The sequence below is a fragment of the Aquila chrysaetos genome, assembly GCF_900496995.4.
Source record: "Aquila chrysaetos chrysaetos chromosome W unlocalized genomic scaffold, bAquChr1.4 W_unloc_3, whole genome shotgun sequence".
NCBI classification, from domain to species: Eukaryota; Metazoa; Chordata; class Aves; order Accipitriformes; family Accipitridae; genus Aquila; species Aquila chrysaetos.
Window position 1 is genome coordinate 395412 of NW_024470323.1, and position 15448 is coordinate 410859.

At 46.2% G+C, this 15448-nt stretch overlaps 1 protein-coding gene across 1 annotated transcript in view; it reads left to right on the forward strand.

The window, feature by feature from the left end:
- Positions 1–15448, forward strand: part of LOC121232399 (adenomatous polyposis coli protein-like) — a 127817-nt gene that overhangs the window by 36237 nt on the left and 76132 nt on the right. Inside the window, 1 exon segment of the mRNA XM_041121553.1 lies at positions 4998–5106. Within this exon segment, the coding sequence (XP_040977487.1) occupies positions 4998–5106 (109 nt within the window).

The window sequence follows — 15448 nt, forward strand, 5'->3', positions numbered from 1 at the left end:
GCTGTACCAGACATGTTAGAGCTCCAATATGAACTGGAGTCGAAGGCAGCCACGTGGTATGCTACAATTGATATTGCCAATGCATTTTTCTCTATTCCTTTGGCAGCAGAGTGCAGGCCGCAGTTTGCTTTCACGTGGAGAGGTGTCCAATACACCTGGAATCGACTGCCCCAGGGGTGGAAGCACAGCCCTACCATCTGTCACGGACTAATCCAAACTGCACTGGAACAAGGCGATGCCCCTGAACATTTACAATACATAGATGACATCATCGTGTGGGGCAACGAGGCAGAAGAAGTGTTTGAGAAGGGAAAAAGAGTAATTCAGATTCTTCTGAAAGCTGGTTTCGCCATAAAGAAAAGCAAGGTCAAGGGACCTGCACAGGAGATTCAGTTCTTGGGAATAAAATGGCAGGATGGACGCCGTCATGTGCCTATGGATGTGGTTAACAAGATAGCAACTATGTCTCCACCAGCTAACAAGAAAGAAACACAAGCTTTCCTAGGCCTTGTGGGGTTCTGGAGAATGCATATTCCAGGTTATAGTCAGCTTGTGAGCCCTCTCTATCGAGTAACACGAAAAAAGAACTATTTTGAATGGTGCCCTGAGCAACAACAAGCCTTTGAGCATATCAGACAGGAAATAGCTCGTGCAGTAGCTCTTGGGCCTGTCTGGACAGGACCAGATGTACAAAATGTACTCTACACTGCAGCTGGGGAGCATGGTCTCACCTGGAGCCTCTGGCAGAAAACACCAGGAGAAACCCGAGGTCGACCATTAGGGGTTTTGGAGCCAGGGGTACCGAGGATCAGAAGCCCACTACACCCCGACTGAAAAAGAGATACTAGCAGCATACGAGGGGGTCTGAGCCGCTTCCGAAGTTGTTGGTACAGAAGCACATCTCCTCTTGGCACCACGATTGCCCGTGCTACACTGGATGTTCAAAGGAAACATCCCCTCTCCACATCACGCAACCAGCGCTGCATGGAGTAAGTGGATAGCATTGATCACGCAATGAGCTCGACTGGGGAAATCTAACCGCCTAGGAATTCTGGAAGAGATCATGGACTGGCCAGAAGGCAGAGATTTTGGAGCATCGCCTGAGGAGGTGGCTCATGCCCAAGAGGCACCACCATATAATGAGTTATTAGAAGATGAAAGGCATTATGCTTTGTTTACTGATGGATCCTGTCGTGTGGTAGGGAACCATTGGAAGTGGAAAGCTGCTGTGTGGAGTCCCACATGACAAGTCGTTGAGGCCACTGAAGGAGAAGGTGAGTCAAGTCAGTTTGCAGAAGTGAAAGCCATCCAACTAGCCCTAGACATTGCTGAACGAGAAAAGTGGCCGGTACTCTACCTCTATACCGACTCCTGGATGGTGGCTAATGCCCTATGGGGGTGGCTACAGCAGTGGAAGAAGACCAATTGGCAGCGCAGGGGTAAACCCATCTGGGCAGCAGCATTGTGGCAGGACATTGCTGCCCGTGTAGAACACATGACTTTAAAGGTACGTCATGTAGATGCTCACATGCCCAAAAGCCATGCCACTCAAGAACATCGAAATAACGAACAGGTAGACAAGGCTGCCAAAATAGAAGTAGCTCAGGTGGACCTGGACTGGGAGCGTAAGGGTGAGCTATTTGTAGCTCGATGGGCCCACAAAACATCGGGACATCTAGGGAGAGATGCAACATATAGGTGGGCTCGTGATCGAGGGGTGGACCTGACCATGGATGGAGGCCATCACACAGGTCACTCATGAATGTGAAACATGTACTGCAATCAAGTAAGCCACCAGAGTAAAGTCTCCCTGGAACAGAGGGCGCTGGCTGGGTTTTCGATATGGCGAGGCCTGGCAAATTGACTACATTGGACCACTGCCACGAACACGCCAAGGCAAGCGCTACATACTCACGATGGTGGAAGCAACTACTGGTTGGCTAGAAACATATCCTGTAAACCATGCCACTGCCCGAAACACCATCTTAGGCCTTGAAAGGCAAATTTTATGGCGACATGGTACCCCAGAAAGAATTGAATCAGACAATGGGACTCATTTCCGAAATAACCTCATAAGCTCCTGGCCAAAGAAAGATGGCATTGAGTGGGTGTACCACATCCCCTATCACCCACAAGCATCTGGAAAAATTGAGAGATATAATGGACTGTTGAAGACTATGTTGAGAGCACTAGGCAATGGGACATGGAAGCACTGGGATACAAATTTAGCAGAAGCCACTTGGCTAGTTAACACCAGAGGATCTGCTACCCGTCCTGGTCCTGCCCAAACAAAACCCCTACATACTGTGGGAGGAGATAAGGTCCCCGTAGTGCACATGGGGAAGTGGCTGGGGAAGGCAGTGTGGATTTCTCCTCCCTTGGGAAAAGGCAAACCCATTTGTGGGACTGTCTTTGCTCAAGGACCTGGGTGTACTTGGTGGGTAATGCGGAAGGATGGGGAGACCCAATGTGTGCCTCAAGGACATTTAACCTTGGGGGAAAAACGATCTGTGATGTGAGTTGTATGTTGTAGGAAGCAATGTAGCAGGAATGACCTGAACTGCAGAGGAGTGAACTTCGCAAGGAACCAGACAAGTGCATCAGTGACCCAAACCAAGCCGGTGTTGGTGCCCAACAATCGAACATACTGCTTCTCCTGTCCTGACCACTCATCTTGATGGATGGGGCCCAAGTCAGAACCTGTGTGTGAACATCTGGAGGAGTGGAAGAAGCCCATGGAATATCTATCTGTTAAAGGACAGGGGATAGTAGTTTTTAAGAATGTATAAATCTGTATGTTGGGTATAAAGGTGGTTTAAGTATGTATTTTAAGTTGTAAGTGTTGGTAAGAAGGGATTTCAGTAATGAGAACTAAATACAATGGCGTGGTTAGAAGATATATGTGTATTAAATTATGTGGGACCTGAGCATGACGCAAATGGTATGGAATAAGGGGTGGAGATTGTATTGGGTCTGGCTGGGATGGAGTTAATTCTTCCCATAGCAGCCCTCATAGCGCTGTGCTCTGCATTGGTAGCTAGAAAGGTGTTGATAACACACCAGTGTTTTGGCTACTGCTGAGCAGCGCTGGCACAGCATCAAGGCTGTCTCTCCAACATTTTTGCCCCCCCTCACTGGCAGGCTGGGGCTGGGCAAGATCTTGGGAGGGGACATAACCAGGACAGCTGACCTAAACTACCCAAACAGATATTCCATACTATATGACGTCAGCTCAGCTATAAAAGCTAAGTAAAGGGAGACGGAAGGGGGGCATTTTTGTCTTCTGGAGCAACCACTACGCGTACTGAAGCCCTGCTTCCCAGGAAGTGGCTAGACATCGCCTGCTGATGGGAAGTAGAGAATAACATCATTTGTTTTTCTTTGCTTTCGTGCGTGACCTTTGCTTTCACTTTATCAAACTGTCCTTATCTTGACCCATGAGCCTTTTGTTATATTTTCTCTCCCCTGTCCAGCTGAGGAGGGGGAGTGATAGAGCAGCTTTGGTGGGCACCTGGCGCCCAGCCAGGGTCAACCCACCACAATTTTAAAAGCAGGAACCAAGATACTTTGAAATATGCATTTTTAAATTCTTTATCCTACATGAAGTTCTTTCATGTGAAAGCTTGATTATCTTCTTTCCAAATCATGATTGAGATGCATTAAGAAAGTAGTCAAGGGGAATTTTAATTTTTGTTCTGTTTCGGTTTTGTTCCTTAACAAAATATTTATAGTAATTATCCATGATTTGTTTGTGCGTTTTACAAAGGTTCATATGGCTCTTGCTCAGAAAGACTACAACCTGAGTTTAGAGAGAGAAAGATGTAGAAGTTAAAGGACGGGAAATAATACTGGGCAAACTTGTATGCAGCTTTCTGTCCTCTAGGTTAGTGTTTAAGTTCAGTCTTAAGCATTATCAGTCCAGTTTTGTTTATGAAGGCTATGCTTATTTAATTTTTTAAGTACCTCTATATTGGCTGTAAACTAATATGATTTTAGCGTTTCCTTTTATGTTAATGAGCAATATTAAAATGTCAAAAGGAATAAGAGTGCTTGAAGAAAGCACTTATAAGAAACTAATAAACCTTTATTTAAAGAAAAAAAAGTGACTTGTCTGTATACCCCTACTAGCAGGATTTGGGCTGTAAAATTTTAAAATATATTTTTAAAAAGTGTAGTAACAATAAACAATTTGTAACTATATTGATAAATTTTGCAGCTATATAAATTTAGTTTATAAAGGATTGATAAAATAGTATGTAAAACAATATTTTTTCATAGTTTGCATATAAATATCTTCAGTTCCTTATACTGGCATTCTGATATCTTCATAATTCTAAATGGGTATCATAAGCATATTGCAGACCTGAGTAGTTATAACTATACCCATTTAGAATGTGTTAAGCAGCTGTAAATGTATCCTGTATATAACATATGATGGAAGAATACTCTTTGAAAGTGTTTTTAATAATCATGGTTTTGTGTGCTTTAACATTGTTTTGTCATGGATGACAGAGTGAGGAGGCGCTACAAAGGCAGAAAAGATAACTGAATTTAGTAATGGGATTCTGAGGTGTATATGCTTCTGCAATATCCAAGCCTTTTCTTAAATAGCAGTTGTAGTTTGCTGCATTGTATGAAGCATATTGTCATAAAGAAGCAGGATGCAAGTTAGCATGTGACTAATAACTGCTTAGATTTCACAAAATGCCTCTCAGCTATAGATTTCAAACTGGTTTTATAAAGAACTATAGGTATTCTTTCTTTTACAGATGTGGATCTGATATACAAGAAGTTAAAGTGACTTGCTTAGCATAGCATAGTTGGATAGTTTGATTAGCTAGGGCCAGGGAACAGAACCTACCTTCTCAACTTCTTGTTAGTGCCATCTTCATCAAATCTCATTTCACCTTTTATATAGATATCAATGCTTATTGCTGTACTTGTATTTGATAATAAAGACTTACTAGTGAGACATTTCTGGCTTTTGGTTTTGATAGATCTCTGTTGCTTGTGGAGCTTGAGAAGGAAGAGAAAGAAAAGGACTGGTATTATGCTCAGCTTCAGGACCTTACTAAAAGGATTGATAGTATCCCCCTTACTGAAAATGTAAGTAACTACAGCATGCTCATTTATGTATCTGGTGCTATGATCTCTGTTTAGATGCTGTGTATATTTTATGAATTTAGGGACATTCTCTACTATTGTTTTCATTTATAGCATTTTTTTGTTCACTATGCAAAGTTAACTCAGACTAAATAATGTATTTTTTCCTTTGCAATTCCCTGGTTTTCAGATGTTATTTTACCTGTTAAAATTTGTACCCATCAGTATGAATGTCAGTGCTAGAGAGGAGCACTGAAAAGTTGTTATGACAAATGAGTTATATGTCAGTAGGTTTCTTCTTTAACTGTATCCCCCAAAGGCTTTTTTTTCTATCAGTCAGTTCTGTTATTTTATGGATTCTTTTAATTTTGAGAGCAATATTAGCCAAAGAGACCATTTACACAGGAGCTCTTAATTCAGAACAGTGAGTAAAATAGTGCTATAGCCTATGCAGATATTCATGCCCCTGCAAAGTTTTATCTTGGCATCTCCAAACTATAGTCAAGTCACTGTTTTCTAGGATAATGAAGATCTCCGATATCCCAGATAATACAGGTTTTCCTGCTGTCAGACCTCAGCAGCTTGGATGTATTTGCAGTGCATTCTTTAGTACATACAGTTATGGGAAGACTTGGTTGCCCATCTTTACAGAGCCATATCTGTTCAGGAATCAGTTTAGCTGTATTTATGCAGTACTGTCAGAACTAGTCAGCTTCCTGGAAGTAGAAATAGAATATGGAAACGCTTTAGTGACTGAGGTGAAACAACTGGACTTCAAATCTAATATTGAGTCACAGCCAAGTTAATCAGAAAACCAGAGACGAGGGGAGAAAGAAGGAAAAAGGACCTTGAGGAAATGTAATCCATTTTCCAAAAGCATTGTTGGCTGTATCTGTGTCACTCTAAATGTGTCATAGGTTTTAAGATGAAGTTTCCTCAACTTCATAGGTAATCAATTAACTTAGCTCTTCATATTATTAGAATGTTTTACTTAACATCTATACTAAATGTTTTTTTTGTGGCAATTTATGTCCATCACTACTTATTCCATCCACAGTGGAAGGATAGATCCCATTTTTTTTAGCAGTTTTACGTATTTGTAGACTGTTATATCTCGTTGGCTTTCTGAATTGACCTTGGTGAAGTCTTCTGGGTGACCTGCTGTTGGTGACTTGTTTATCTGCAAACTGAACAAATGTCAAAAAACAGTGAAGAGTTGACTTCTAGCAATAATGAAAAAATACATCAGCCATAATTGAATTTTCTAAGAATAAATAAAACTTTTAAACTTTATCATAGTTTCCTCAAAGTTTCACATTTCTGCCTCTCAGTTCAGCTCATGTTTTTGTCTCATGCTTTGAAATGCACAACCTTCTCATTTCTGTGCATCTGCCAGAATAAAGTTGGTCACTAGGATTGTGCTTCAAGCTCTACCTTTCTTTTCATATGTCTGTAGCTGAAGGCTTCCTTCTGACCTTCTTTTAAGACCCTTTTCCAGAACAAAAAGGGTAATGAATTCTGCCTTTATAAGATCTCTGCATATTATTGGTGGAACAGAGTGACTAGTGTATACTGGCTTTGATTTTTCCTTTTTCCATACCAGGAGAACCTCTAGAACAAAGAAGCAAAGGTAATTTCTGTCTTCTGTCAGTGACCATCAATAATGAGGTGCTATGGTAACACCAAAAGGTCTGCCATGTCCCTGTAATACAGAGCAGTGCTTTAAGACTGATGGCGAAATATAGTAGTGTATTTGGTTTACGTGGCAAGGTTTATGGGAGGGGGGCGCTGCAGGGGTGGCTTTTGCGAGAAGACACCAGAAGCTGCCCTGATGTCAGACAGAGCCAGTTCCAGCCGGCTCCAAGACGGACCCACTGCTGGCCAAAGCTGAACCAGTCAGCAAAGCTGGTGGTGCCTCTGTGATAACGTATTTCAGAAAGGGTAAAAAACACTGCACAATAGCAGCTGGGAGAGAGGAGAGAGAGGAGTGAGAATATGTGAGAGAAACAAGTATGCAGGCACCAAGGTCAGTGAAGAGGGGGAGGAGGTGCTCCAGGTGCTGGGAGAGAGATTCCTCTGCAACCCATGGAAAAGACCATGGTGACACAGGTTGTCCCCCTGCAGGAGCAGGTATTCTGGCAGGAACTGTGGTCTATGGGGGACCCATGCTGGAGCAGTCCGTTCCTGATGGACTGTACCCTGTGGAAAGGACCCATGCTGGAGCAGTTCTTGAAGAACTGCAGCCCATGGCAAGGACCCATGCTGGAGAAGTTCATGAAGGACTGTTTCCCATGGGTGGGACCCCACGCTGGAGCAGGGGAAGAGCATGAAGAGGAAGGAGCAGCAGAGACAAAGCGTTATGAACTGGCTGCAACCCCCATTCCCCATCCCCCTGCGCTGCTCGGGGGGAGGAGGTAGAGAAGTCGGGAGTGTAGTTGAGTCTGGGAAGAAGGGAGGGGTGAGAGGAAGGCGTTTTTAGATTTGTTCTTATTTTCTCACTATCCTACTCTGTTATTAATTGGCAATAAATTAAACTGATCTTCTCCAAGTTGAATCTGTTTTGCCTGTGATGGTAATTAGTAAGTAATCTCCCTGTCCTTATTTCAACCCATGAGCTTTACATCATATTTTCTTCTCCTGTCCAGTTGAGAAGGGGGAGTGATAGAGCGGCTTGGTGGGTACCCGGTGACTAGTCAGGATCAACCTACCTGTCTGTCGTGGTTTCAGCCCCGCCGGTAACAAAGGACCACGCAGCCGCTCGCTCACTCCTCCCGCCCCCTCCGGTGGGATAGGGGGGAGACGGAGGAGAGAAAAGAAAAAAAACCTGGAACCTCGAGGGTTGAGATAAGGGCAGTTTACTGGGACAACGCAAAAAAAGTTACAACAACAACGACGGTACTAATGAAAGAGTATACAGAAAAGAGTGATGCACAGTGCAACTGCTCACCACCCGGGACCCGACGCTCCGCCACTTCCCCCACCGAAAGTCGAGAGAGAGCAGGAGAGCTCTCCCCCCGGCCCACTCCCCATGTATATACTGAGCATGATGTCACATGGTATGGAATAGCTCCTTGGCTAGTTCAGGTCAGCTGCCCCGGCTATGCCCCCCCACCTCCCAGGTTCCTGTAAAAATTAACTCTATCCCAGCTGAACCCAGGACATTATCCACCCCTTATTCTATACCATTTACATCATGCCCAGATCTTACATTTTCCAATCAACCGCTACCACTTTCCTTGTCTTATATATAGATATATATGTATATGGACACCCCCCACACACACACACACATACAAATAGTATTCCCTTAGTCAATGGGTTATCCCTCCAATGTGTCCATCAGTTTTATTTAGTCCATGACTTTGAGGCTCCATCTGTTGTAACACTTCTTCAGGATAAGAGAGATGGTGTGAGGTGTTGGGTTGTTGTATGCTGTCTCTGGAACTTCTGGCTGGTACATTTGATGCAACCCACACCCTTGGTCTGCAGGTCGAAGATGTTGATCTTGAGGAAATTGCTGGGCGCCAGTTCAAGTTCTATCACTGTTGTTCTTGGCTCAGTTTCAAAGTCCATTCTTCAGTCATTTGGGTAATTCTTACAGTAATACCCTTGATATGGCATATAGACACTATAGATACAATGACATACATTGGCAGGTTATTTAGCAGTTAAATATCATACAGCCTAGTTCACTGGCTATTCTCTCCCAAAATCAAATCTCCCTGAGGTACACATCGAACTTCCCCATCCTTCTGCATCACCCACCAGGTGTACCCAGGTCCCTGAGCAAAAACCACCCCTTGGATGGGTTTGTCTCTGCGTGAGGGAGGACTAACCCAGACTGTCTTTCCTAACATACTCCTCATGTGCACTACAGGAACTTTATCCCCTTCTACAGTATGTGGAAGTCTTGGTTGGGCGGGGCCCGCCCGATTGGTGGATCCTCTAGTATTAACTAACCAGGTGGCTTTTGTTAAATGTGTATCCCAATGTTTGAAAGTTCCACCCCCCATTGCTCTCAATGTAGTTTTCAGCAGTCCATTGTATCGTTCGATTTTTCCGGAGGCTGGTGCGTGATAAGGGATGTGATATACCCACTCAATGCCATGTTCTTTGGCCCAGGTGTCTATGAGGTTGTTTCGGAAGTGAGTCCCGTTGTCTGACTCGATTCTTTCTGGGGTACCGTGTTGCCATAAGACTTTCTCTTCAAGGCCCAGGAGAGTGTTCTGGGCAGTGGCGTGGGACACAGGATATGTTTCCAGCCATCCAGTGGTTGCTTCCACCATTGTAAGCACATGGCACTTGCCTTGGCGGGTTCGTGGGAGTGTGATATAGTCAATCTGCCAGGCCTCCCACTGTTTATATTTCAGCCATCGCCCTCCATACGACAGGGGTTTCAGTCGCTTGGCTTGCTTAATTGCAGCACATGTTTCACATTCATGGATAACCTGTGCGATAGTGTCCATGGTTAAGTCCACCCCTCGATCGCGAGCCCATCTATATGTTGCATCTCTTCCCTGATGGCCCGAGGTATCATGGGCCCACTGAGCCATAAATAGCTCACCCCTACGTTGCCAGTCCAGGTCCACCTGAGACACTTCAATCTTGGCGGCCTGATCTGCCTGCTGGTTGTTTTGATGTTCTTCAGTGGCCCGACTCTTGGGTACATGAGCATCTACGTGGCGTACTTTTACCACTAGCTTCTCTATCCGAACAGCAATATCTTGCCAAAGTGCGGCAGCCCAGATGAGTTTACCTCTGCGCTGCCAATTGCTCTTCTTCCATTGCTGTAGCCACCCCCATAGGGCATTTGCCACCATCCATGAGTTGGTATAGAGATAGAGCACTGGCCACTTTTCTCTTTCAGCAATGTCTAACGCTAGCTGGATGGCTTTCACCTCTGCAAACTGACTCGATTCACCTTCTCCTTCAGCAGTTTCTGCGACTAGTCGTGTAGGACTCCATACAGCAGCCTTCCACCTCCGATGTTTTCCCACAATGCGACAGGACCCATCAGTGAACAGAGCATATTGCCTCTCATTTTCTGGCAGTTTATTATACAGCGGGGCCTCTTCAGCCCGTGTCACCTCCTCCTCTGGCGACATTCCAAAATTTTTGCCTTCTGGCCAGTCCATGATCACTTCCACAATTCCTGGGCGACTGGGGTTTCCTATGCGAGCCCGTTGTGTGATCAGTGCGGCCCACTTACTCCACGTGGCATCAGTTGCATGATGTGTAGAGGAGACCCTCCCTTTGAACATCCAGCCCAGCACTGGCAGTCGGGGTGCTAAGAGGAGCTGTGTTTCAGTACCAACCACTTCTGAGGCGGCTCGAACTCCTTCATATGCTGCCAATATCTCTTTTTCAGTTGGAGTATAGCGAGCCTCGGATCCTCTGTATCCCCGACTCCAAAACCCCAGGGGTCGACCTCGGGTCTCCCCAGGTGCTTTCTGCCAGAGGCTCCAGGTAGGGCCATTCTCCCCAGCTGCAGTGTAGAGCACATTTATAACATCTTGTCCTGCCCGGACTGGCCCAAGAGCTACTGCATGAACAATCTCCCGCTTAATTTGTTCAAAAGCTTGTCGTTGCTCAGGCCCCCATTTAAAATCATTCTTCTTCCGGGTAACTTGGTAGAGAGGACTTACAATTTGACTGTAATTTGGAATATGCATTCTCCAAAAGCCCACAACACCTAAGAAAGCCTGTGTTTCCTTTTTATTAGTTGGTGGGGACATAGCTGCTATTTTGTTGATCACATCCATAGGGATCTGACGACGCCCGTCTTGCCATTTTACTCCTAAGAACTGGATCTCCTGTGCAGGTCCCTTGACCTTACTTTCTTTTATGGCAAAACCAGCCTTCAAAAGGATTTGGATTATTTTCTTCCCTTTCTCAAAAACTTCTTCTGCCGTGTTGCCCCATACGATGATGTCATCAATGTATTGCAGGTGCTCTGGAGCTTCACCTTTTTCCAGTGCAGCCTGGATCAGTCCATGGCAAATAGTGGGGCTGTGTTTCCACCCCTGGGGCAGTCGATTCCAGGTGTACTGGACACCCCTCCAAGTAAAGGCAAACTGTGGCCTGCACTCCGCTGCCAAAGGGATGGAAAAAAATGCATTAGCAATGTCAATTGTGGCATACCACTTAGCTGCCTTTGATTCCAGTTCATATTGAAGCTCTAACATATCTGGCACAGCAGCGCTCAGCGGTGGCGTGACTTCATTCAGCTCACGATAGTCTACTGTTAGTCTCCATTCCCCATTAGATTTCCGCACGGGCCATATGGGACTATTAAAGGGTGAGTGAGTCTTGCTGATCACTCCTTGACTCTCCAATCGGCAAATCAGCTTATGGATGGGGATCAGGGAATCTCGGTTGGTGCGATATTGCCGCCGGTGCACCGTCGTGGTAGCAATTGGCACTTGTTGTTCTTCAACCTTCAGCAACCCCACAACCGAAGGGTCTTGAGAGAGACCAGGCAGGGTAGACAGCTGTTCAATCTCCTCCGTCTCCAATGCAGCTATACCAAAAGCCCAACGGTACCCTTTTGGGTCCTTGAAATATACCCTCCTGAGATAATCTATACAAAGGATGCATGGGGCCTCTGGGCCAGTTGCAATGGGGTGTTTATGCCACTCATTCCCGGTTAGACTCATTTCAGCTTCCAGTACGGTTAGCTCTTGGGATCCCCCTGTCACACCAGAGATACAGATGGGTTCTGCCCCTTTATAACTTGATGGCATTAGGGTGCATTGTGCACCAGTGTCTACTAGAGCCTTATATTCCTGTGGGTCTGATGTGCCAGGCCATCGAATCCACACTGTCCAGTAGACTCGGTTGTCCCTCTCCTCCACCTGGCTGGAGGCAGGGCCCCTCTAATCCTGGTTAGAATATTCGTTACTCACTTTTCGCACCCGTGAATCAGAAGTCCCTTCAAGAGGATCAGAAATGAGATCAGCCCATCTACTCCGTCTGGGGGACTCCTCACAGGAAACTGGAGCAGCAGTTTTCCAAGAAGAATCCTCTTTTCTGGTTGCTTTTTCTCGCAACTCCCGTACCCGTGCATCCAGGACTGAGGTAGGTTTTCCATCCCACTTCCTCATGTCCTCTCCATGGTCACGTAGGTAAAACCACAGGTTAGCCCGTCGTGTGTACTTTCTCTCTCCTCTCTCTTGGGCAGAGGAATGCTTACTCCCAATAGCTGCGATGCGGGCCTGTACAGGTGGGGAGGAGGACATATCCACTTTGAATTGCTGGAACTCTCGGGACAATTCCTCTACAGCCGAGACACAGGCCCGTAGGGAGGAAGAGAGACTTCCTTCGTATTGCCGGAGTTGGACAGCCAATTCATCCACCGTTTGTCCATGGCCTTCTTTCCAGGACATTACTGCCAATGAGTTGGCATAGGTTGGTGGTGCACTTCGTAGAAACTTCCGCCACATGGGTTGTGTGCATTGGACTTCATCTGGGTCTATGGGTGACTGCGCATTTTCTGGATCATTATAAATCACCTCCAGCACGGCTAATTCCCTCAGGTACTGGATACCTCTCTCCATGGTGGTCCACTTGCCTTGGTGACATGTAACTTCATCCTTGAAGGGGTATCTTTCCTTTACACCTAACAGAAGTCGCCTCCAGAGGCTGAGGACTTGTGTTTTTCTCCCAATCGCCTTGTCGATGCCCCCTTCCCTAGACAGAGATCCCAACTGCTTGGCTTCCTTACCCTCTAATTCCACACTACTAGCCCCATTATCCCAGCATCGGAGCAGCCAGGTAACAATGTGCTCACCTGGGTGGCGGCTAAAATCTTTTCGCATGTCACGCAACTCACTCAGGGATAGAGATCGGGTGATTATTTCAGGTTCTGCCTCTTCCTCCTGTTCTCGTGATGACCCTGGTTCATCTTCATCTCTCACTGAGCGAACTGATTTCTTTGTGTGTTTCTTTTTCTGTACAGGGGCGACTGATACTGGCACAGGTTGGTTCTCTGGTTTAGCTGCAGTATCTGTCACTGCGGTTGGGGTAGCCGCACTGCCTGTTGCCGGGGTAGGGGTAGCCACGGTGCCTGTTGCTGGGGTAGGGGTAGCCACGGTGCCTGTTGCCGGGGTAGGGGTAGCCACGGTGCCTGCTGTCCTGTTTTCCATCTTTTCCCCCTTTTCTCCCTGAGGGTGCTGCCTAATATCAAGCAGCGTTTGGTAGATACTGGCCAGGGCCCAGCACAGTGCAGCGAGTTGTACGTCTTTGGAATAGCCACAGCATTTTTCTTTCAAATATTCTACCACTTCATGAGGGTTCTGTAGTTGTTTGGGAGTGAACTTCCAAGCCACTGGGGGTGAGAAGTTCTCTAGATACCTGCCCATATCCTCCCACATGCCGTGCCACCCATGAATATCCAGCTTTGGGGCAGATCTCTGGGTGGTACTCTTAAAGAGCCTTTTTGTAGCCCTAAACAAGACCTGAAACATATTCAGGAGGCATAGCACTAACAGCACACTGGCTTGTGCATCCCAAGGATATTCAAAGTTCTCAAAAGCTGTTGTAATTAGTCGGAAGGAGAAAAGGGAGGCGAACGGACGGGGGGAAGTATCCCCCCCTAACTCCCCCATGGATTGGCTGTAATTACCAATAAAATCCGATAGAAGGTGCCCAAAGTATGGAAATGATATCACTGCCTCATACAGATACCAGCTTAATCTCATGACCAGTGATGTAATCATTTCACAAGTCGACATTGCCCAGTACAGCAAAATGATAATCCCAATCACTCTCCCAGAGGTGAGAAACGTAACTACAGGCAATACATAGAGCATATAAGGACTTACAAAACGCCACCATGTAAACAAATTAATCAACATTGTGACTAACATCTATTTATCTAATATAAGGAATGCGTATGACAAATTTGTTTCAACACGCTCTAGCCAGATCTGTCGTTATCTCAACCCTTCCTGCCCCACGTTGGGCGCCAAAAACGACTGTTGTGGTTTCAGCCCAGCCGGTAACAAAGGACCACGCAGCCGCTCGCTCACTCCTCCCGCCCCCTCCGGTGGGATAGGGGGGAGACGGAGGAGAGAAAAGAAAAAAAACTGGAACCTTGAGGGTTGGGATAAGGGCAGTTTACTGGGACAACGCAAAAAAAGTTACAACAACAACGACGGTACTAATGAAAGAGTATACAGAAAAGAGTGATGCACAGTGCAACTGCTCACCACCCGGGACCCGACGCTCCGCCACTTCCCCCACCGAAAGTCGAGAGAGAGCAGGAGAGCCCTCCCCCCGGCCCACTCCCCATGTATATACTGAGCATGATGTCACATGGTATGGAATAGCTCCTTGGCTAGTTCAGGTCAGCTGCCCCGGCTATGCCCCCCCACCTCCCAGGTTCCTGTAAAAATTAACTCTATCCCCGCTGAACCCAGGACACTGTCACATCCCAATTGCTCAGGACGGCGACTCAGGTTTGCTGATTCCCAGGTCAGGATTAAGGTGAAACGACATCAGGGATCCTTTAACTCACAAAACTCAACTTTTATTTGTTCACAACAAGAATTGGCATGAAACAACGTCAGTAAACTGTGTAACATGTGCTAACCATACGTCACCAAACATATACTACAAGCCTTGCTTATATGGGGATCAGTTCAGGGAAGAAAATAAGGAGAGCCCTCCCGTTGAGTCACAAGGTTCAGAGTGGGCCCCCTTGCTTTCTAGACTCCTTCTCAGTGAGGAGCCTAGGGGTGGCTAGATCCACTCCTAGTCCCAGACTTGGTCAACGGTTTATGTCTAAAGGGATGAGGTGTAGGGATTATGGAAAAAAAAGAGAGTGAGAGAGACAGAGAGAGAAAAGAGAAAGATTTCACCAGTCCTGGGTCCAGCGTTGGTCCAGCCAGCCTAAGGGTCCAGTTCCGGAGGGCGTGTGCACGTGGGGCTTCCATTTGTGTCCTTTTATCATCTCCTTACCCCTCCTTCGGGCGGGCACTTGAACTCATTAGGCTAATTAGGTGTCATGCGTGGTTTGTGCTTCCAGAACCTTCGGGAAATGGGTTGGTGGTCTTGGGGGTCATTTGGGGAGTAACTTCTCCCTCCCTGCAAGTACAACCGTTCTTTGACCATTGGCCATACATGGTGAGCTGCCTCACTCAGCATATCAGAACACGGAACTGCGTACCCTCTGGTGTGCGCCATTAAGCAGAACTTGCCCCACTACAATGTTTGAGACATTAACTCCTTCAGTCTCTGACACTACCCTGTGGCTCAAACATATGACTGGACTGAGTTGTAGAGATCTTCTTCCACAGTAGTAATCATCACATATCGGACAGAAGGAGAGAAAAGAGAAGAAGTA